General features: G+C 39.5%; 1 protein-coding gene across 6 annotated transcripts in view; it reads left to right on the top strand.

Moving 5' to 3' along the window:
• SPAG16 (sperm associated antigen 16) overlaps positions 1-22,092 on the top strand; it is a 667,175-nt gene that overhangs the window by 4,991 nt on the left and 640,092 nt on the right. For 3 of the 6 annotated variants that reach the window (XM_067548711.1, XM_067548708.1, XM_067548710.1), the window contains exons 2-5: positions 764-810; positions 2,350-2,448; positions 9,013-9,140; positions 20,329-20,466. In XM_067548711.1, the coding sequence (XP_067404812.1) occupies positions 764-810; positions 2,350-2,448; positions 9,013-9,140; positions 20,329-20,466 (412 nt within the window). The other 3 variants (XM_067548709.1, XM_067548713.1, XM_067548712.1) reach the window with 3 other exon arrangements.

The raw sequence follows: 22,092 nt of genomic DNA, 5'->3' as shown, positions 1-22,092 counted from the left end.
GAGTGAGAAGTACTTATTTTAGTTTCATTCTGCACCAGTTCATTGTGTTTTTAAAGGAGAGATGAACTGTAGTGTATTTGAAGGAACCATAAAACAATTGTCAAATGAAGTTTTACATTTTGCAAGGTTCACTGATATATAAGTGAATGTTCCTATTAGATCTATACTGCAGATCTTTCACAGGTGTGCTACAATAAGTGTTTTGAGTGGATAACAGAAGCTTCAGTGCTCAATTTACTGTTATTTTTCCCTAGAGCGTGGATTCTCAGATGTGCATTTGTGATATCAGATCTCTAAACCTGATAACAAATGGTTAGTTGTCTAAAAGGAAGAAATTCACACAGAGGTATAAGGACACTGAAAGTCTCCTACTGCACTATAGCCACTGTGATGAATTGATTGTGTACTTGAGTGTAGAGTTTGGCCTATTGTTTATATTAAACACAGCAACTGGCTTCTAGCTATAGCAGAGAAAATAGGTTGTATTTTAATGCTGTCCAATCTGCAATGAAAAGTTTGAGTGCTAAATTCTGTTCTTGAATGCAGAGATATGCCTTTCATTGGAGCTGTGTATGGGTATCCCAGGGCCAAAGTTAGCCTTGAGTATATGAAATTTGGCCTTACGCAGAACAGGGGAGCGGCTGATAGTTTCTGATTTATGGACAGCTGTTTTTTTGGGTTTTTTTAATGATCATTTTAAAATTATTTTAATTCTCATTGGAAAGCACCACATCAGCTGTTTTAGACTTGACACAATATACAGAAGTTACCATTACAGAAGACTCTGAAGATGATTATCAGTATGAAGAGGTAATTTACTTAATTATAATAATACCTTTTACTTTTATAGTGCCTCATCAGTAGATCTCAAAACTTAGGAGATAATCTTAAGACATATCTGTATTGTAGTATCCATCTTTTCTTTTCTTTTAATGCAACAGTCATTATGGTATCTTAGCACAAAAGAAGTAAATTCTATTTTGTGAAGCATACTTTAAAATATGCACAATATTATGCATATATTTTCATTTCATAAAAAGTAGTAACATTTAATTTATTAAGTCTTATTTCCATTTAAATAATTTTGAAAATGTAGTAAGTAGTAGCCAAATTTAGCTGATTTCAGCTTATTCATAGTGAGGAATTTGGGTATTTATTTAAATATGTTTATATTCTATAATATATCTGTGCTTTCTTGGATTTTGTTTTCAATATATTAATGTCTTAGTCTTTAATGCAAAGAAAATTCTCTAACTAAAGCCCATCTTTGATCTCTTTCTATATAGTGGTTGTGTGATGGGGTGAAAACCCCACACAGGTGAATAAAGTGTTAGTAGGAGCTGGAGAGCTCAATTAGCCCACCTTCCTGCACCTGGAGGGTGTGTCAGCCATGATTTGTTATCAGACCCAGCTGAGGTGGAGGAGCTGCGTCTGCTCATAAAGCAGGGAAGTGAAATTTATAAGAGGGTATGTATGGAATAGAGATCTTTTACTCTAGAAAAGGAATTATAGGGTAGCTGTAGGAGAAGATAGAGTATTGGGCTTAGGGCAGAAGTAGGGCTTCTAGGAAAACAATGTTGATAATCAGTGTTTGCAACAATGAGCTGGGGAGACTCTAGTGGGACTAAAAGATGGGGAGTAGAGGGGTAGAGATTCTGTTAGCTGGTTTTGGTTTCTTTAGGATTTTCTGTGTTTTGTTGGGAGAGGCTTGGGGAAAGCCTGGGAATGTCCTCTTCTGAGAGAAGAGTAAGATTGCAAAGGGTGAGTAGAAAATGGTATGTAATGAGATTTGTGTGTGATGTTGGTTGTATGGGACATTGATGTTTCAGAAAAGATGAGACTTCTAAGTGATCTGGCTGGAGGACTAAATTGTGAGAAAATGACTACTTTAGGACTACGTGTTTAGGTGAAGAGAGATTGTTATACCCTGTTGTGCTACAAAGGGGTATGTCAGCAGTGAGTCTACTCTTTCATGAGTAAACTGCTTTGTCAGGCACCATCATCTAATTCTAAACCTGGTGACATTTATAAGAATCTTTCTATTGAGCTTTGGATCAAGCACCTAGAGATCAGGGTTGAAAGTTTGACTCCAAAGAAGTCAGTGGGAGTTTTTTCACTGACTTACATAGGGCTAGGATACCATCTTGAGCTTTTATTTTTAAACATCATATGCTTCAGCACCAAGTAGAACAATAATCAGTTATGTAACTATAACACCAAACTCTTAATAGGGCTATTAACAAGACTTTCTTAACCACTGTGTGCTATTGGGACTTAATTATATTCTGGAAGAAAATATAATACATGAATGCACATTTTAATGTGACTTCATTTATTTTTTGGGTTTAGGTTCCAGCAGATGATGATTTTAGTGTCCTGGAAGGTGATGAAGATTTGGTAAAGGCTTTACAGACAATACAGGAGCAGGATGAAGATGCACAAATTATAGTAAGAGTTTTCTGAAGTTCTTTTGTTAAGAATCCATCAGTAATAAAACTAACTTCTATTAGCTTAAAGGTTAGACATTAGCCACTGTTTATTCAATATAGATATGGAGAAAGACTTTGCCATGTCTTATGGCATAACATTTCTAGAAACATTAGAGATGTGATAAAATGAATGTATTTAAGCTCTCTCACCATTACATCTACCCTGATGTTTCTCTAGTACTTTATTTACTGTTTGCCTGCTTGTTATATGTTTCATGCATCGCTTAATATTTTAAGGTGAATTACATTTCTTTTTAAATGTGGTGTTAGGATCTTCTCTTCTAAAGGGAATGAGTTAAATGAAATATCTAGGACCTGATTCAACAAAGTACTTGACCCATGTGTTTAAGTTCCATTGACTCATATGCTTAAGCCCTATTTAACATGTGCCTAAATGCTTTGCTGAACAGGAGTAGAACTATTCTCATGCTTTTATTTATAATAATAATAAAAAAAAAAAGCCTCTAGCTGCTTAGCTGAATCAGAGATGTGATGAAATTATCACCCATTTAACATTTAGTATTTTTAGATGCTGTTTACCTTTACAGTAATAGAATAGCTTGTAGTGGTGTGGTGGGATTCTATTATGTTCACTGCATGCATCAGCAAGTTAAATTAAAAACCTAAATACTTTAACTGGAAAACTATAACATGACATCACTTTATTTCTTAGAATTCAGAGTAATACAGGAGCCCCAAAACAGTGAGACACAAAGCAGGCTGCTCCCTAAAACAGAGAGCCACAACTAACTTCTCCCTGCTGCAGCTGGCTCTTAGCAAAACTGATTATGTTGCTAGGCCCAGATCACATGCTTCCCTACAGAGCCATGCCCCAACCTGGAAGCAGGACTAGGAAACCCCCTGAGCATTTGAACTGATCACAGCTTGAACACGGTTTTCAATTTGCCATAGTGAGTTCAGGTACTATTTGCAATTTCAGAAAAAATTTGGCTTGGTTGCTTATAGTCACATAGCAAGGTTATCTTTCCTTTCTATTGTATCACCATGAATTTTATTTTCTTCATTTAGGCAGTGAGCAATTGTCCTAATCTTTGTGTTCTATAAAGGCAAACTAATATAATTTAAAAAAAATGAAAGTTAACAGTTGTGAGTGACAACTGAGGAAAGAGGCACTTTATTGTGCACTTGTGTGTAAGTAAGGGCATTTGTTCTGTGACACACACTACACCTTGGATGAAAAACATTGAAAATAAAAAGCCCATTGTCTGTCTTAAAACAGATTCAATTTTTAAAACTTGAAGCAGTGGAAATATTTGAAAATTTTCAGCCATCCTCTGATTATTCAACTTGGCATTAAAATAAAACTTAAAAAACCCAGAATATTTGGGTTATTAGTAGTCTAATAATCTTTTGACTGTGGTAAAACTAGGTAATCTTTCAGCTGTTCCGTAAGTGCCTCTTTCTCTGTTGAACTGTAAGACAGCATGCTACACAGAAACACTTGTTCTAGCCAAACAATACATTAGTTTATATACACTTTGTAGGAACATCTAAAACTTCCTGCAGTTTTGATAGCAAAAAGCGCCATGTGTATAGTTAGCCTCAAGTTCAGTAAGATTTTGTGTTCTAGCTAAAAGGTTTCTCTTTGCTTTTGGGCTTTGGTACTGAGATACTTAATACAAATCTTTTCATTATAAATAATTTTGGAAACGTAGCATATATAAATGAGATATTTTCAGCCATTAGATGGTAGGATCTGTAGTGCAAAACAAAGGTACTTTTTAATCACACTTGTTAATTGCCTTAATGCTTTCATAATTAAATGTTTACTGCTTATTTTATGAGAAGTATCTGCTAGGTTGTTCAGTGCTAATTTACTGGAAAACCCAGGTGTTGAAGCAAGTGGTTGTGATGACTCAGCAAGTAGTAATCTTCTCTCTGATTGTCTACTGAATCAATATCCCAACCCTCTAAGAAACACAATCTTCTATATGTGAGACAAGACTGAGGCAATGAATATTTGTGGCCATTAGATTCCCTGGCACGTCTTGCAAGTGGTAATCCCCGTATTTTGGCTAAAATCCAACATAAATTAAGTCATGTCAGGCACACTTACATGCCCTCTATTGCTTCAGGTCAATTGTTGTACACTGTACACGGAATTCTATAATGTCTGCGTTTAAATAATGGGTGACAATTTATAAGTAAGGAAATAAGTATCCAAAAATCTGCCCCCATAGATTTAATTTGATCCTACTGACCAAAATTCTGCATGTTCCTGTTTCTTCTCTCCTGGCTTCCAGCTGAGTAAGTTTAGAAGAGATTCCTTCAAATGTATTATCCTGAAGGGAGGTGGCAGCATAGAGACCATCTTGTTTGGAGTTGGTCTCTTTCAGCATTCCTTGGACAGAAAATTCCTCTGAGTGCTAGCAGATGGTGCTATGACAAGCCCTAGATATGAAGTCCAAATGTGTGGGGTGTGGTTTTTTTTTTTTTTTTTTTTTTTTTTTTTTTTTAAATTATATTATTTTATTGGGCATGCTTGCTATTGTCAGACCCAGCATCCACTGAGGATTTTTGTGGCGGCTGGCTTTTTTTTTATTCAGTAAAAGAAATTAAACAAACATTTGCACTGAATACATAAGCAGAAGAACTTACATGCTGATTCTAACTAACTACTCATATGGTCTTTGTCACTGTAGTATCTGAACCCCTCACAATCATTAATGGGTTTTATCCTTTCAGCATTCCTGTGAAACAGGGAAGTGTCTCTCCCCATTTTTCAGATGGGAAACTGAAACACAGGATAGGTTAAGTGACTGGCCCAGCATCACAAGAAGTCTGTGGCAGGATCAGGACCTGCATTCCACTCAAAAATCCCAGTCCAGTAGATTTCTAATCTGTACTCTGCTTCTATCCAGTTCCTTGCTCAGGTCTAGCCCTTGGGTCTTAATATATTAGCTAGATGCCACTATCAAGACTCTAAAATATGGGTCAAATTAATATGTGGTAAAGTTCTGCTGATTGTAGTGGCTTTATACCAGAGATGAATTTGGCCCAGTGTTTTAAAACTGGTCTTATGAAGGTATTTTAAGGACCAGCAAGCAGCCTATGGTGGTTTGACAGAGACCTCTTGAGCCCAACTGGTGGTAGGCATAGGGGGTGCATAAGGGTTACACTCCAGTTCCTCAGAGTGTCTTCTGAGGTCTGTAATGAAAGCCTGTGTCATACATCAATATGATTGTGAAAAGCATGTCTGGATGTTGTGTAAGGAATTAAGTATTTACACTGAATTATGTTCTTATGGTTGGTGTCTACATTAGTCAACCGGCAAAGGTGAAAAGCAAACTTTCTTTCAGACAAAGGTTTGTCTACTCACCTTAAGTATTGTATGACTCAGTGAGCCTCCACTCCCAAGACTGAGCTGAATACTAACAAAAGAGATGGACTCCTTTAAAGAGGACAACCGCAGGCCTTAACCTTTCTAAGGGTAATACAATGAACTTTTGAAACTGTATCTGGTATACAGATAACCCCCTTGGTAGTCTTTCAGTCTGTGAGGGGAAAAGCTGTCAGTGGGCTTGATCTTATGAGAAGGGATCTCAACCAAAGTGGTTGAAAACACTGGAGGAAGAACTTGGAGTAAGCTGTCTTGTAGGAGATGGGGAAATGCCTTGTTAAGTTTAGTCTCTAAAAAAGCATGTTACTTTGTTGTATAGGTAAACATTTTGTTTCCAGTAGTCTTACTCACGGTCACTTGAATCTCTCTTCTCTTGATAGTGAAAACAAGAATTTACCTAAGTGCTGTGTATTCAGTAGTGCTGTATTCCAAGATATAACTAATAAGTTGTGGTGTACTGCTCTTAAACAGTACTGGTAATTCTGAGAGTGTTCAATGGAACAGGAGTTGAACACTACAGGGAATGCTTGGAGGACTCGAGTTGATTTGTGTTGTTGCTAACCTATACAGAGAGTGAGGCCTGGAAGGTAGTTCTTGTGTTGCCAGAGGCTGGTGGTTTCAGAAGCGGATCCCCAGCAGGCACAGACAAGATTTCCTCACACTAAGGGCAGGTGGTGGTGAGGAGCCTTGCTATCCTGGGTAGCCTTGGGATGTGTCTCAGTTGGGGAATTTACTTTAATTGGGCCAAAAGAACACCAGGAGCATAGAAAGGAGACTGCTGTATTGCTGCTGCTGTATTCTGTATGGCTATTGTATTTTCCCAACCAGAGCATATCTGTCTGTGGCACATCTTTAGTAAGTCAAAATACCACTGTGCTGGAGTGTGCATTGGTGTGCAGTGTGCACATAATTGAGGACATTGGTCCTTCATGCTCAATTCATACTGCCCATTTAAATTAAACATGCGGTTTGTATCATACAATATCTGTGTTTAGCTCAAAGTGCCTATGAGATATTTCAGTATAGAGTGCTGCATATTCTTAGTTTCCCAGGAGAGCTGCTCTTCAGAGCCAATTTACATTTGAATTTGTGTTCAGTAGAGCTCCAAATAGGGTCACTAACTTCCTGGAAGTGGGTGGAATTAGCAACACCCCATGCCCATGCTGGCCAGTTTTGAAATAAGTGACTGAAATAACTTGCAACGTCCACCTTTGGAATGATGAAGGAAAATCTGAGATTTAGGGTAGGTTCTTTTGGGGCTTTTCTTCTGTAGCCTGATTTTAAGTGTATTGGTTATTTTATAGGGTTATAGGTTTGCCAATTGATTGGATTAGAAGGTTCTTGTCCTAAATCAGACTCCAGAAGGACCCCTGGGTGTACAACAGGAAGTTTCTTAGTGATAACACAAAATGATAGACAAATAACTGATATAGGAAATAAACAATCAAATGGATAATACAATCTTAATTTTAGAGACTCGTATAATATATATATTTCTATTATATGCTTTGGATTCTTATACTCACGCCCTTCCCTGGTTGAGAGAGATGTTTGATTTCTCAACCCTTGAGTAGAGGGGTGGAATAAGCACTGCTAGAGAGCTAAGAGCTATAAACTAAGACTACAAATAAGATTAAGTATAGAATAAAGAAGAAATCTTAACACTAACTAAAAGAAGCTTCAAGCAAGAGTAGATGACGATTGCACCAAATAGCACGATCTTCCCCTTCTTATACCCTAAGAATATTGGTCTTCCTTCTAAGTCCATATTTGGATTATCCACCCCCAAATTATTGGGGTATGCATACTCTATAGGCTGGTAGGTTCATGAATATTAAGGATATCCATGATATTTTACTTCCCATTTCAAAGATTCCATTACCTCACCTTTTATGCCTGATATCATTGCTTTCAACACTTATTTAGGCCAAAGGTCCCGAGTATGTCTGCTAACTGCCAACTAATTTAAGACAAACATGACCGTATATGTCTTGTTTTTGTTATACCATTAACACTTTCAACACTAGTTCCTGAATGTGTATAATAATAATAACGTAGCTGTCATCCAGGATGTCCTGTAAGGTACCTTGCATTACAGCAAAATATATATAAATGCATAATTCTATTATAATCATACTTGTATCTATAAGAAAAGATACATATCTATATAATGCAAGCAAGCAGGCTAGTTCTATAGGCTACACTTCCTATTTCTATCCAGGCTCTAGAGTATTAACTGTAGCATTCACTGATAAGATTTGGAAGGGACACATGCAGGCAGGACCTGGCTGAGGCTCTGTGGAACTGACAGCATAACAATACTGTTCTGGACAAAAAAAAATATCAAAGCAAACTTCATTTTTGAGGTGATGCACTCCTCTCCTCAACATGATGCATGGGTTCCTGAAGTCAATGGAAGTGGCACACTTGTAGTGTGGCAGGGTGGAAGAGGATTTCACAAGTAGGAGGCAAACTGGTTAGCCAAGTACTGTGTCCATTTTTCACCTTGCCATTATCCATTAACATTTGTGAGCCTCAATTATTGAGGGGAAGAAAAAAGCAAACAAATTGGCAGATTACCTACTAATTACAATACTTTGATACCTATGGGATAGAATGTGTCTCGGTCTAAAATCCTGTTTCAAACTCTTCTCCGTCTCTGATAACTCAAATTGGCAGGTGTACTGCAATTTTGTTGTAAAGCCAGATGGAATCCTTTCCATCACAATGTATAATCTTGCTTGATTACGTTTTAAGAAACAAAAGAGAGAACTCACAAGGCTAAGCCTAAAACTTCAGAGGCCTCATTGCAGCGTCTAAATTTTCTCTCCACAGCATTAGTGAGTGCAAATGGCAAAGCTAGGTCTCCAATTACTTGCTGTGTGTATGCGTATTTCTTTGTTTGCATCCAAAGAAGAGGTCACTTTTGACACTTTACCTCATATATAAATGAATAATCTCTTTACCCCCAACAATTATGGAACTGCTTTTTAGTAATATTTTTCTCACACAGGTTAGATGTCTTGCATTGTTTTTATTCCACTGGCTATTGGATGGAGGATGGCCTTGGGGTTTGATTATAGACTAGGAAGTAAGGGGTTCTTGTAGCTTTTTCAGGGGTTGCGCATGTTTAAAATAACAAATATTAAACTTTAATTTCAGGCTCAGCAATCAGTTCTGACTTCTAAGCATTCAGTGTCTGAAATACCTGAAATTGTGGATGACTTTCTTTGCAATTTCCTGGTCAGAATGGGGATGGCCCGAACCCTGGACTGCTTCCAAACTGAATGGTAAAGCTTTTAAAATGTCCATCTAACTGTGAGGCCTCTGGAATAAATGTAGACAATCCAGCCTGTGTGTGCTTCTAAAAGCCAAACCTGCTGTGAGAAACCTACTCTTCAAGAAAATAAGCTTATGTTGAGAATTGGAACAATCATTTGAGCCATATTTTCAAAAGAGCTGAAGCACAGCAGCTCTCATTTAAACACCTAAATGAAATGACCAGAACTTTAGACGTTCTCGGAACCCACAAGCTTTCACCATTCTCACTTTTGAAAAGTGCTCAGTGCCTAAATAAGTGCCCAGATTTTCAAAACATTTTGAAGCATATGTTATTGAATACTTACCTCGTATCTTGAGGCAGAATGATCGCAACTCTTATTTTATTGGTTAAAAAATTGATGGCTACCCTTGGTTTTTTGTTTAAAGTCAGTGCTTTGAAGAGTGGCCCAGGTTACTGACTACGCCTGGTTTCGTCTCTGTATTTTTAAGTATGGATACTTTTGTCTTACAATTTACAAGCAAAAGTCGTATAGGAATTCCATGCACTGCTTTAAAAATGTGTTCAGTCATATACTTTGTTTACTGTAAGAATGACACCGCTTCTGTGGAGAAGAGAGCTATGTTATGGATCTATGGGGTGACTCTAGTAGCAAGATTCTAATGATACAGCTTTCATTATCAGCCTGTTTCAAATCCTCCAAGTAAGTTCTTCTCTTCCTCCTCCCTCCCAAGCTATCTACTTGGTGTCTTAGTGTTGCTTTTAAGGCAGGGGAGAATTCTTAGGCTGATTGACATGCTGTTTTGGAATAATGCAATTTGAAGAGATTGCTTTCACAATGTGAAAGACCCTGAACTTTTTTACAAAAATATTTAAGCCTTGAAACTTACTTGTTTTATTACTGACTGAGGCACTGTCTTGTTCATTGGATGGAGCTTCAGCCATTTGTAAGACTCTGGTGTTACTTAAGCCTTGTCTACACTAACACTTATGCCAACAAGATTGTCACCCAGGGTGGGGGGAAAAAACACATCCCTGAGTGAGTTTTGCCACCATAAACACTTGTGTGGACAGTGCTATGTCAGTAGGAGATGCTCTACTGCCAACATAGCTACCGCCACTTGTTTAGATGGCTTTTATTATGTCAGTGGGAGAGCTCTCTCCCATTGACGTAACGTGGCTACACAAGCACTTAGACCTGCAAAATGTTTGTAACTCGAGGGATGAGAGGGGAGTTCCACACCCCATGAGCGACAAAAATTTCCTTTGCATAAGTGTGAGTGTAGACAATGTCTTATACAGTTTCCTAAGCCAGACATTGCCTGTGGAGTTTGCTGCTTTTTTTTTATACAATATAATTTGTTAAATATAAATGCAGAAAAAGCACCCTGTTACACATTCAGGAACTCTTGCATCTAAGATGGTAAGCAGTTGATGCATTAATATCAGATATAAAACTCTGATGGTAAAAGACAGCTACCCCTAGATGGATATGACTGCTTTTGTATGAAACTGAAACTTTGAAAGGGCAATATCCTGCTTAGATTCAAGTCTGTGGCAAAGCTTCCATTGACTCGAAACAAAGAGGATTAGACCCTAATTTATGGAATTGATCTTGCAAACCTTTACTCGCATGAATAGTTACTCATGTGGGCAATCCCTTAACTTCAGTGATACTACTTTTGTATACATAAGGATTTTCAGGGTCAAGTCCTATGCTATTAAGACACTTCCTCTGAAATACACTTTTATGATATTAGCAAGTGGTTTTTAAACTGGTTTTGAGTTGCTGATTTACACTGCTAATGAGGTGAGCGCAGATGAGTGATCAAGTGCTTCTTTGAACTGGTATCTTCCTCTTGCTAATGTACAGTTGATCCATGCTGTGATCAAGTCCTAATGGGATTTAAAATTAGAATAATTAGTTGAGAACTTCTTTCATTTTCACCAAAAGAGCTTGACTAATTTATCAAATGATCCACTTAAATGTAATCTGCCTAAGATTTAATGCTGTATTAAATTAGACAAAACTATTAGTGTGTTTTATATTGCAGTTTGAGAAAATAGTACTTTCTGTCTGGCTATATAAAAATGTTTCATGTTCATATTGATATCATTTTAAATAAGTACTGCCATGTCATAGGGTAGCAGCATGAGTGAAAAGCAGACTCTGCAGAGTTGCAGTGTCCTCCCTTGTGCAGCTGCACCAGTGCATTGGAGGAAATTTTGCTCAACCAAGGATAGATCCAGTGCAGCATAATTCCTTCCTGGAGCAGCAGAGAAACCAAGAGGCACAGTATGACTGAGACCTTGTTGACACTGGCAATGGAGGTTAACGTAATACCACTTAAAGTATGCATCTGCATTGGCACGCAAGTTCCACCAATCTAAAGCACAATTACGTCAACCTAGTAAAATCACCTCTGCAAGTGGCATAGCGCTAAAGTCAAATTCCAGGAGTTGAATTTGCATCCATGTAGGCAGAGCGCAACATAAATCAACACCATTGGCCTCCGAGAGGTATCTGATGATAATCTGTTGTGACTGCTCTGGACATTTGCACTCTACTGTAATGTTGTCATGTAAAAAGGAAATAGCTTCTCCCCTCAAGCCCCGGGAAATGTTGAATTCCCCTTTCCGTTTTGGACAGCATGGAGAGTGCTATGTAGCTAAACTGCTCATGGCAACTGCATGGCCCAAACATGTGCCAGCTTGGAGTCGACTAGAGGTCTTGGATCTCATCGGTCTGTGGGGCGAAGAGTCTGTTCTGGCTCAGCTCCGAGCCAGCAGAAGAAATTTAGATATCTACAAGAAGATAACTTGCGGCATGTTGGAAAAGGGGCACCTGAAGATCAAAGAGCTGAGGCAGACTTACCAGAAAACTAGGAAAGCTAACAGCTGTTCTGACTCCTCGCCCAAAGTGTGCTGCTTTTACAAGGAGCTGCATGCAATTCTCAGCGGTGAACCCCACCACTGTGCCACCACACATCAATACTGCCGAAGAATCCAGTCCAGAATGAATGAGGAGGACTGTGGAGGAGGAGAGCAGGGTGCAGGAAAGCAGGATCTCTTTTCCCTGAGAGCCAGAACCTGTTCGTTTACCCCCAGAGCAGCGCAGCCACTCACAGGACAGTGGGACTGATCTGGTGAGTTTGTGTGGCTTTTTTTTTTTTTTTTTGGGCATGGTATTTTTCCCAGTTCAGCTTATTCAAAGGAGTTTGTGGTTTTTGAGGGGATGGTCTTCCTGGGTGTTGGTAAACTTCAGTGTAGGGTTACTCCCGGAACAAACTATTTATGTGCAGAGGTATGCTCTGGGAATCCTCTGTGGATATCTCAAGGAAACTTCCATGTTAACCTTTGCAGAAGGTTTCTGGGGAGGGCAGCCTCATCTCTTCTGCCACGGTAGGATACTTCTTCCCTGTCACTCTGCTATTAAATGAGCAGGCATCATCCCAGAACACAGCATAGCAGCATAAAAGCTGATGCTTGCAGCAAATCTTTCCTTTCCACCTGCGTTACCTTCAGGAGATTGATATCGCACACAGTCACCTAGAGAAGATGGTGCACGTTTAAAGTATCCCCCCAATAAAGTCACTCTGTATTATTCCTCTGCTGTGGACAGGGTCCCTGGGCACCTCCCCAAGGCTATTCCTAGTCTTAGTACTGTTGCAATGGGCATTATGGGTCGGGACACTGGTTGCCCTATGTCTTGTGCTGCCACAATTCACCGCAGTGTCCTCTAACTTGTTCTGCCCACTTCTTCCCAAACTGGTCCTTGGCATATTACAGGGGAGCCGGGTGATCCCTCTCCTTGTTCAAGTGTGGATTGTGGGTTTTGGTGCTAATGAAATCTGTCTGTAACAGATGCAAGGGCCCCTTGCTTACCACGTCTGGAACGCAACTCTGACTTGTCCAATATGTACAGATTGAAATGCAGGTCTAGCTTAGCCTTGTGAACATGAAGGGGAGTTTTTACATTGTAACATTTCCTTTACTACTTTGGGTCAGCTAACAATGGCAACTTTGTGCTTTGCTTTTCTTACAGCCGACACTTTGGCCTTCAGCCTCCTTCCCGAAGTCCTGCTGAAAGACTTTCCCAGATTAGGAAGCGGGGTGTGTATGTGTGAAATGCTGGATATGTTCAGTGAACTAATGAACACCTCTGCAGCTGCTGACAGAGCTGTGAGCCTACAGGATGTCCTTGTCTGAAAAAATAGACATGGACATAGAACACACTCCTGTGCACATCATGTGATACGCAACAGGAGATGTTGCGTATTATGGGGGATCAGTCTGCCATGCTGAGGCATCAGGTGGAGCTCCAGAAAGAGCAGAGGCAGGACAGACTCCCCTCTGCAGCCCCTCCAAAACCGCTCCACTGCCTACCACTTATCAGCCCCCACCCCCAAGTGCTCTAGAAGGAGGCTGAGCGAGGTGCAGTATGTGCTGCGTTCTACACTGGTGGAGGTGAGCAGGAGGATGCGAAGGCCCCCTTAAGGACTGCACGCAACTACAGTTGCTTGCACCCCCATTGAAACAGGTCACAAAACTGTACCATTAAAAAAATCTCTTTATTCCTGCATAACTTGGGCAGGAAAAGAAGGGGAGGAGCCCGCTGGAGTGAGTGTGGGGGTTAGGAAAGAAAGTCACAGCAAAGATGTACATTACTGTGGTTCATTGCAAAACCAGTTTTTCAGCGCGTCCCGTAGGTGAAGCACTCAACGGTTGGCTCTTAGAGTAACACTGGAATCTGGCTGCTCAAAATTTGTGACCAGCTTATCAGCCTCTATGGCCCAACCCTGAGGGACCTTTACACCCTTTGTTTCTCACAAATTATGGAGCATGCAGCTATAACTGATGAGATGTTCTTTTCACTGATGTGAAGCCTAGTAAGCAGACATCTCCCTCTGGCTTGTAAATGGCCAAATGCACATTCCATAACCATTCTGCAGTTGCTGAGCCTGTTGTTGAAATGCTCCTCCTTGCTGTCTAGATACCCCGTGTAGGGCTTCATTACTCCAGGGAGCAAGGGGTAGGCAGGATCACAATGGCATTTCCACATCCCCAGTGTTGATTTTTTGGTAGGGAGAAAGTGCCTGCCTGCACCTTATTGGACAGACCTGAGTTCCTAAAGATGCATGTGTCTCATGCATCTTTCCAGACCACCCCCCATTAATACCAGGGAAACGTCCTCTGTGATCCACAAGGGCCTGCAACATCCTTGAGAAGTATCCATTCTGGTTTACGTACTCCAGCAAGAAGTTCAGGTGCTAGGCTAGAGATATGCATGCCCTCAATTGTCGTCGTCCCCTTCTTCCCCCCCCTCACCCCCCCCCCCCAACAGATTGGGAACCCTGTTTCAGTAAACCCCTCCACTATGTCCTGCACATTTTCCAAAGTCACTACCCTTCTTAGCAGAAGCCATTTGATGGCCCTGCACACTTGCATCACAGCAGCTCCAATGGTGGCTTTATTGCCTCCTAACTGACTGGTAGCAGTCTGGGGTTGCCGGCTTCCACAGAGTGGTGGCCTCTCGCTTCTCCAGTCAGAGCTGGGTCTCAAGCGAGCATTCATGTGCTTCAAGGCTGGGGACAGCGCTGTTCAAAGTGGCCTTTTGTATAAGAAAGTTGTGCAGCCACTGCTCATCATTCCACACCTTCTTAACGATGTGATCCTACCAGTCTGCTTTTCCTGGGACCAGAACTGGCGCTCCACGGGTTGAAGATGATGCGTGACAGCCTGCAGCAAATGGGAATTGTTCTGCTCTACGGCTTGTAGCAGGGTGGCCTCAGTAACATCACTATTTTCCATGCTGTGGCTCCTCTCGTGCCTTTGAAAATACTGCAGGATAAGCTGTAAGATATTTGTAATGCTCACGGTGATAGTGAAGAGCTGAGCAAGCACCATGTCTCTCCGGCAATGGATTGTGTGTGGCATAGAAGAATGGCACGAAAAAGCATTTGCAGTTTGTTTGGGACAAGAAAGGAGGGAGTACATTGCATCATGGGAGGACAAGCTTCCCAAAAGCCTGTGTAGCTAGTTGCACTGTGGGATAGCTACCCATGGTGCACTGCTTTGAATGTCAACCCAAGTGGCAACGCAAGAGCCTGGTGGAAGGAGAATGATGTGATCACGCACCTGTGACTTCTGAAATTCAGTGGGTGAAAGTCAATTTAAAGTAAATTGCCTTCAGTCTGCAGTGTAGATATACCCTGAGTCACAATCCCTTGCTCATGCTACTAAAGGGGCAGTGTAACCATATGTTGCCTTTTATGTGGGCCATACTATACAGTGAAAATCTGGTCCTATTAGAGGAAAACGAAGGACAGATTTGCATGCTTCGTTGGAAGGCATTCAAAACAATTCATTCTGGTCTTCAAGGTGATATGGTTTTTATTGAAATATTGGTGTATTTGTAGCCCTATGCATTTATAGGGCACCTATCTCTTTAATATAAGAGTGCACTTTATATAATTTAGTGCAGGAGTAAACAAAATCTTTCCCTAATAGTGAGTACATGCTAGTCAGCACACTGTTTTCCACTATGGTGGAAAACAAATTTATGCTACTGAGCATTTAATGGGAAATATGTAAGGCTGCTGAGGTGTGGTGCAGTTAGGTATCTACTAAATCTTACCCACACAACTGCCTTACAGTTGGATAACGAACAGGCAGAGCAGGGCACTGCAAGTCCCCACTAATCTGTTTCCGTTGTAGATTGGAGGGCCTATTCTGAGGGTAAAGAGATAATTAGTTAAACTTCTATACTCTCTTCCAGCCTGGCCTTGCTGCTGAGACTTCCACTAAGAATGGTAGTGTTTGACAGCATGCCATCTTAAATATTAAAACTTACAAGTGTTAAAAATGTTATCTGATACACAAAGATTGACTATCAACCTAATTAAGTACCACATCCATTAGCTAACCACTGCAGGATCATCATACCACCCAATTCCTTCAAAACACTTTGAGACCTGAATTTGTTTAAAGATAGTTTTGCCAGTGTATTGAATTTCATGATTTCAGCATAGACCTCAATGGGCTTTAAATTGTAACCTCACAGTTAGTGTGTCTGTTTTTTCTCCTCTCTCTTGAGAATCTGTCTTGGGTACTTGTTGTTTCGAGTTAAGAGTCAAGAACTTTGGCAAAGCAATGGTAACAAACTTGAAGAATGCTTGCCTGTAATATGTATGCCTGGCTCCAACGAGACTTTCATTTTGTTTCACAATTCCATTCCAAATTTTAAAGTAAAAGAAACAACTGTCTAGATAGAAATACTCTATGAATTTTCATGGGCAAAATTTAACAAAAGACTCACCACTTTCTGCTCTAGCAGCATGCTTTTTTTTTCTCCTCCTCACTGAAAAAGTAATGAGACATGGATTTTTAATGCTCTTAAAGAAGAGCATGTTAATTTTAATGAAATACAATTTGTTCTGATCAATCTCTTTCAGGGTTCTTAACTCTGCTAGGGGCTAACTTAATCAATTATCCATGTCTTACGCATCTTCATATAGAAAGTCATGGCTTTTATGCTATGGCGCTAGGGCATTCAGTTGAGAAATTTGTTTGACAAAAAGAGTACATAAATTGAATCTCTAGTTGGTGGTGTTGATGATGATTTTATCCCATGAGCAGTCATAGGTTCCTAGCTACTGTAACCAGCAGTTGTACTGTTATCTGAGATATCTGGGGGGTGGGGTAAGAAATCCTATCGCTCTGTCCTGAACCCACAGCCTTATTGAGCAGTACATCAAAGGAAAGATTCTCCTTATTTGTCCAGTTGTGGTGGTGGGGTACAGAATGCAGCCCCAGCTGCACACAGGTAAGGCCACTTAATACTTCCCCATCATGATCAAGAGGGCAGAGATGGGAGAGGCCACTGCTGCACTGCTTCTCCTATGCCTTAGCCAGGAGATCTAATTAGGCATGAAAGGGTAGTGTGGTGCACCTTGACTCTGGCTGGCTGTGTGGTAACTCACATGAAGGGCCTGCAGCAGTGATCCCCTGGCTAGTAATGACTGTTCATAGTGTGCCCTACCCATACACGTAAGTTACTTGGTAAAGTATTAATTTAACATATCCCATCTATTAGAATATACTTGAGGTCTATGCTGTGGTGTTTAGCTTCGTTTCACAGTGACATTGAATTTGTTTGAATATGAAATTTGAAGTTGTGAAACATAAAGAATGAACTTATGTCTAAAGTGCTACACTGGGGTGCCGGAGAGCTGATATTCATTCCTGTGAGACTTCCTGTGTGACCTAGACCTACACTTTCAAAAGCTACTCTTAATTTTGGGTGCCCCTCCTGATGCATCCAGGGTCTGAATTTTTCAGAGGTACTGATCAGCCATAATTCCAGTAATACCACCTTTTGAAAACTAGACCTCAATTTCAGTATGTCACTTGTCCCATTTGTAAAATGGACATAATAGTCCATTGAAATCAGAGTTCTGATTAAAAATTGAAAGTACAGTAAGGTCCTGACTGATTTTTTGGGTGGGAATTTCCAAAGTGAGTAAATGACATATGAACACAAGTGCCATTAAGTAATTTAGATGCACTGACAATACCACTCTTGTAAGAGAATGTTGAGAATATATAATAGTCATAGATAATTTAGATGAGACCAGTTTTAATTGTTCTCTTCCTCTACCCCGAACTGAAAGAGTGAACAGTAAGATTCACTTTTTTACCTTCCCAAAAAGCAGGGATATTAGCCCTAACTAATTAATTTGGGTTTCTTAGAGCGATTTCTAAATATTTCAAGTCTTCCCCAGGCTGTGAGAATGAAAATTTAATACAACTAGATAGGAAGCATGTAGAAGAAAAACACTGGTTCATTGGGTAATCTGATATTAGTGTTTAGTAACTGAGAAAGAGGTTCAGTTTGAGATTTAAAACAAACTGGTTAGTGCCATCTGAAAGTTCTTCCAGAAACCTGTTTTTCTCAATAAAAAAAACATTAGTATTACCATCCTAGACTGTCAAATGTTTTATTAGTGTCAAGTGACAAAGCCATACTTGGGCTGAGGTCACTTCTGCCAGAAAAAGCCTTTGATTTTAATGAAAGTTTTATTTAAAAATCAATGACATGATATGGCTATAGTTCTTTTCTTGAGTCTCTTGGGTTGTATGGTTAGCCTATGTGATATCAAAAGCTACTGTGGGGTAAGAAAACCAAAAGTGGTGCTAGTGTTAATTTTGCTTTGGTTAAATACTATTGAATATTTTCAAAGATCACACAAATCCTGTCACTTTTCTGGTGGTAAAAAGATTCATGAGTGACAGTTTCATTCCTACCTATGAATGGCAATCTCTACTCCTATGGGGAACCAGGGGTAACCCAGACGTCCCAGATCAGCAATTAACCTTGGCAAAGCCCATATGCATGGAAATAATTTCTAACATTCACCTACATCCTTTGAAAACCTTCCACTGAGAATAAACATACACATTTTCAACTGCTGTGATAGCTGCTCTCAATGGTTTACGCCCTCCATAGGATAGTCTACAGAACTTCTAGCTTTCTACAATGTGTGTTTACTGATATGGCTATAATTTCCAGGTTGCAATTATTCTTTTGGAGCCTGTTTGAGTCCTGTTCAGGAGAAAGTGTACAATCTATCCTTCCTGGTTCAAATTTCTACTGCTGCCATGCACAATGATGGTATAAAATGCTGGTGCAAATTCAGTATATTTGCTTTTGGCAAGGCAAAACCTATTGATGAGATTTCCTCTAGCAAGTTCAGCCCCAATACACATGTCTATGGAAATCAGGTTTGATGGAGCCAAGAATTCTAGGTGTAAATTGATTGATATAGTTCCATTGAGGTGATGCTGAACTGCTGTAAATTGGCATAGCTCCTTGGAGCATAGTTTCATTGATCTCAAAGGAACTATGACAATTTATACTGGCTGGGTATCAGTCCCTGAGAATGAAGCCAGATTACCCACTCAGAGCTAAGAAAGCTATGCACTTTAACCTATGTGTACTAGGGAGTAGTCTCTGTGGCTGTGGAATCTGAGAACTCCTTTATAATGTCTAGTGGTACAGAGGCACCTCAAATTAACTGGAGCCCATCGGATCTTGGATTTGTGTGTAGATGTGTTTTTAAAAAACAAACAAACAAAAAAAAACCACACAAGTCTTGGCAAATCTTGAAGTTCATACTTGCTCCCGGCTCGAGTAGAACTCCGACAGAAGGTGCCATATAGGAGATACTGTTCTTGTGGCTATTATCTGTCCTTTTGTAGTGCCTGCCAGCCAGCCAGCCAAAGTGAAATTTGCCTTTCTGCTGGGCGGTTCTGCATCTCCAATGACCTCAATCCCATAGGCTGAATTGCTCCAACGAGTCTGAGTCTTAGATTGGGTAAAGTCACAGACACGGTCCCTAGAATGTAAGAATGACTGAAGGGCTGCATGTGTGTTACGCAAATGTACGTGGCTACCTAAGGATCACTGTTCATTGCTCAGGATATGGGTTGGTCTGCCACTGTTGAGCATAAAATTGGCTGTAAAGTTCTGCATTGCAGAAGCTTGTAGGCTCAAGATTTGGCCTGATAATAACAAAAATGTATAAATATCACATTGAGATGGGAGTTGTGATTGATTCCAAAATAATCAAGGAGAAAAATGTAATACTGAAGTGAGAGGGCTATTGGTAAAATGAAAGTAAAGGGGGTGTTTTATGATATTTCTCCAGGTGAATTATGAGTTCTACACTTGATAGGGTCATTCATCCACATGTTCCATAGCTTGCTTTGAGTCATAGAGGCCATCAGAAAAATATGCATGTGTTTGAGACAGTGACCTAAAAGGACTGTATATATCTATGGAGGCTGCTACTTTTAAAGGGTTACCATGTGAGGTGAATATTTTTCCTTTAAAGCTTTCTCTTGATAGCATAAATCAGAAGAAAGAAAGGAAGGAAAAGAACAAATGTTCAGGTTAAGGCAGTATGCTACAAATAAGATGTTTTGACTGTTATGAAAAATGCTAACATGAAAGGGACTAAAATAGTGCATAACATAGTGAGTGATACTATAAATGTTTGAGTATAAGAGAAGAATTTTTCAATGAGACTGATGTTTGTGATTATAGTTAATATAAACATGAGCATAGGAGGGACAACACTGGGGTGGGGGAATAAAGGAACTTAAATTATAACATCAGTCCATTTATATTGCGTTAGGTATGAACTGATGCAGAAAGGTGCAATTGAACGTAAAGATATTGGCTTTGTCCCAGATATGTACACCTACAATCAGCATTTAGAGATGGAGAACAGAAGGTTAAAGAAGGAATTGGAAAACTATAAACTGGCTGCCAGGTATGTTAGTTTTAATGGAACTTTCTTTCTAATGCTCAGATAAATTAAAATCAAACTTTTAATGGAATTAATACATTTCTAGTTTCTCTGTGCCTCTGCACATTCCCACTTATGGATGAGACCCTGAATGAAATTGCCAAGTATCTCTCAGCTCTGCCTAGAGAGCTGAGTCTGAATTTCTTTTGTGTCTGGTTGTTGGACTTTAGTTGATATTTAAAATCCAATAGTTACAACAAAATACTCCACAGGATTATGAAAATGTAGTGTATAGGGATAAATGAGAAGTTACCATATACAGCTATATAATGAAATGTTACAAATTGTAGAATTGCAACAAGTTGGCACATAAAGGAGAATAATTCCTCATTCTACACCTGGTCTTGTAGTCTTTTCAAATCGAAAACTTCTATTGTTTATAGGCCCTGTTTAATAGGTATGTGTGTCTAAATATATATGTGCACATTATTGACTGTATTTATGCATATGCATCCACAGTAGCAGATTTTTCAAGAGACACACAAATTCACACAGTAATTTACATTCAGACTGTATAACAGAGATGCAGCAGTGAATTACACTGCAGTCTTTTTAAAAAAAAAAAAAAAAAAAAGTTTTCTACATTTGTATTCAATGTTGATGTGCACTGAGAGATGGACTGTGGGTAAAACCATCCCCTAATTCTTCCGTGCACCCTTCCTGAACCTTGGGTCTGGGTGTACAGGGGAAACCAGGCAACCAGCTACTCCAATTTGAGTAGGCAGGGGAAGAGTGGCAAACTGCATTGTAAGAAGGAAAAGCAAAATCCTAGCTCTCTGAAATTGTTGTTTTGGTGGTATCTTCTACAGATTTTCTCTGTAGAACAAAGCATGTTGCTCGCTTTCATAGCGTAACAAACTTTTGACTCATCAGGGCATATCTTCAGCTGGTGTAAATTGTCAGGCCCATTGACTTCAATGGATTTATGGCACTTCACACTATACCATATATTTCAGTTGAAAGGCTTCTATAATCAACCTTTTTCCCCATTGGTGGTACAAAGGGTTATTTTCTGATGCTTCCAACTAACATTACAATGGCTTGATTCTGCCATCTTTATTTAAACTAAATTCTGCAAATAGTCCCATGGAAATGAATGGGACTACTCATAAAGTAAGGTGCTATAGTATGTCTGTAAGGGTGATCAAATAAGAGTCTGTGGGTGAAGTCAATGGGAGTTTTGCCATTGACTTCAATGAAACCAGGATTTTACCCTATGTCTTTTTTTTTTTTTTTTTTTTTTTTTAATGTTTCTCTTCCACCTCAACATGTCAAAAGTGATACTTTAACACTGAGTTATATTTCTTTTCAGTTTAAGAAAATATCTTTAGGAGGTTTTTAAGATCTTTTATTAGATTTCTATCAGTTGACCAGCATAACTAGACAGGTCACTATCAGACGAGAGTTTACTGCTGTTATACAAAATAATTGGATAAATTTGCATTTTCTTTTAATATTTAAATAGGGAAAGAGTAAGAAGGGACACAGTATAGATGAATACTCCAATTAGATCCTTTTATGTAAACAAAAATTTCTTGTCTCCTGTTCCCTTTCTCTCATAGGCAGTCAAATCTTATTCTGAATGTGTTT

This window comes from Emydura macquarii, unplaced genomic scaffold (genome assembly GCF_026122565.2).
Source record: "Emydura macquarii macquarii isolate MOO-44397 ecotype Brisbane River unplaced genomic scaffold, CSIRO-AGI_Emac_v2 contig_1253, whole genome shotgun sequence".
Taxonomy (NCBI): domain Eukaryota; kingdom Metazoa; phylum Chordata; order Testudines; family Chelidae; genus Emydura; species Emydura macquarii.
This window is presented reverse-complemented; position numbering and strand designations above follow the sequence as displayed.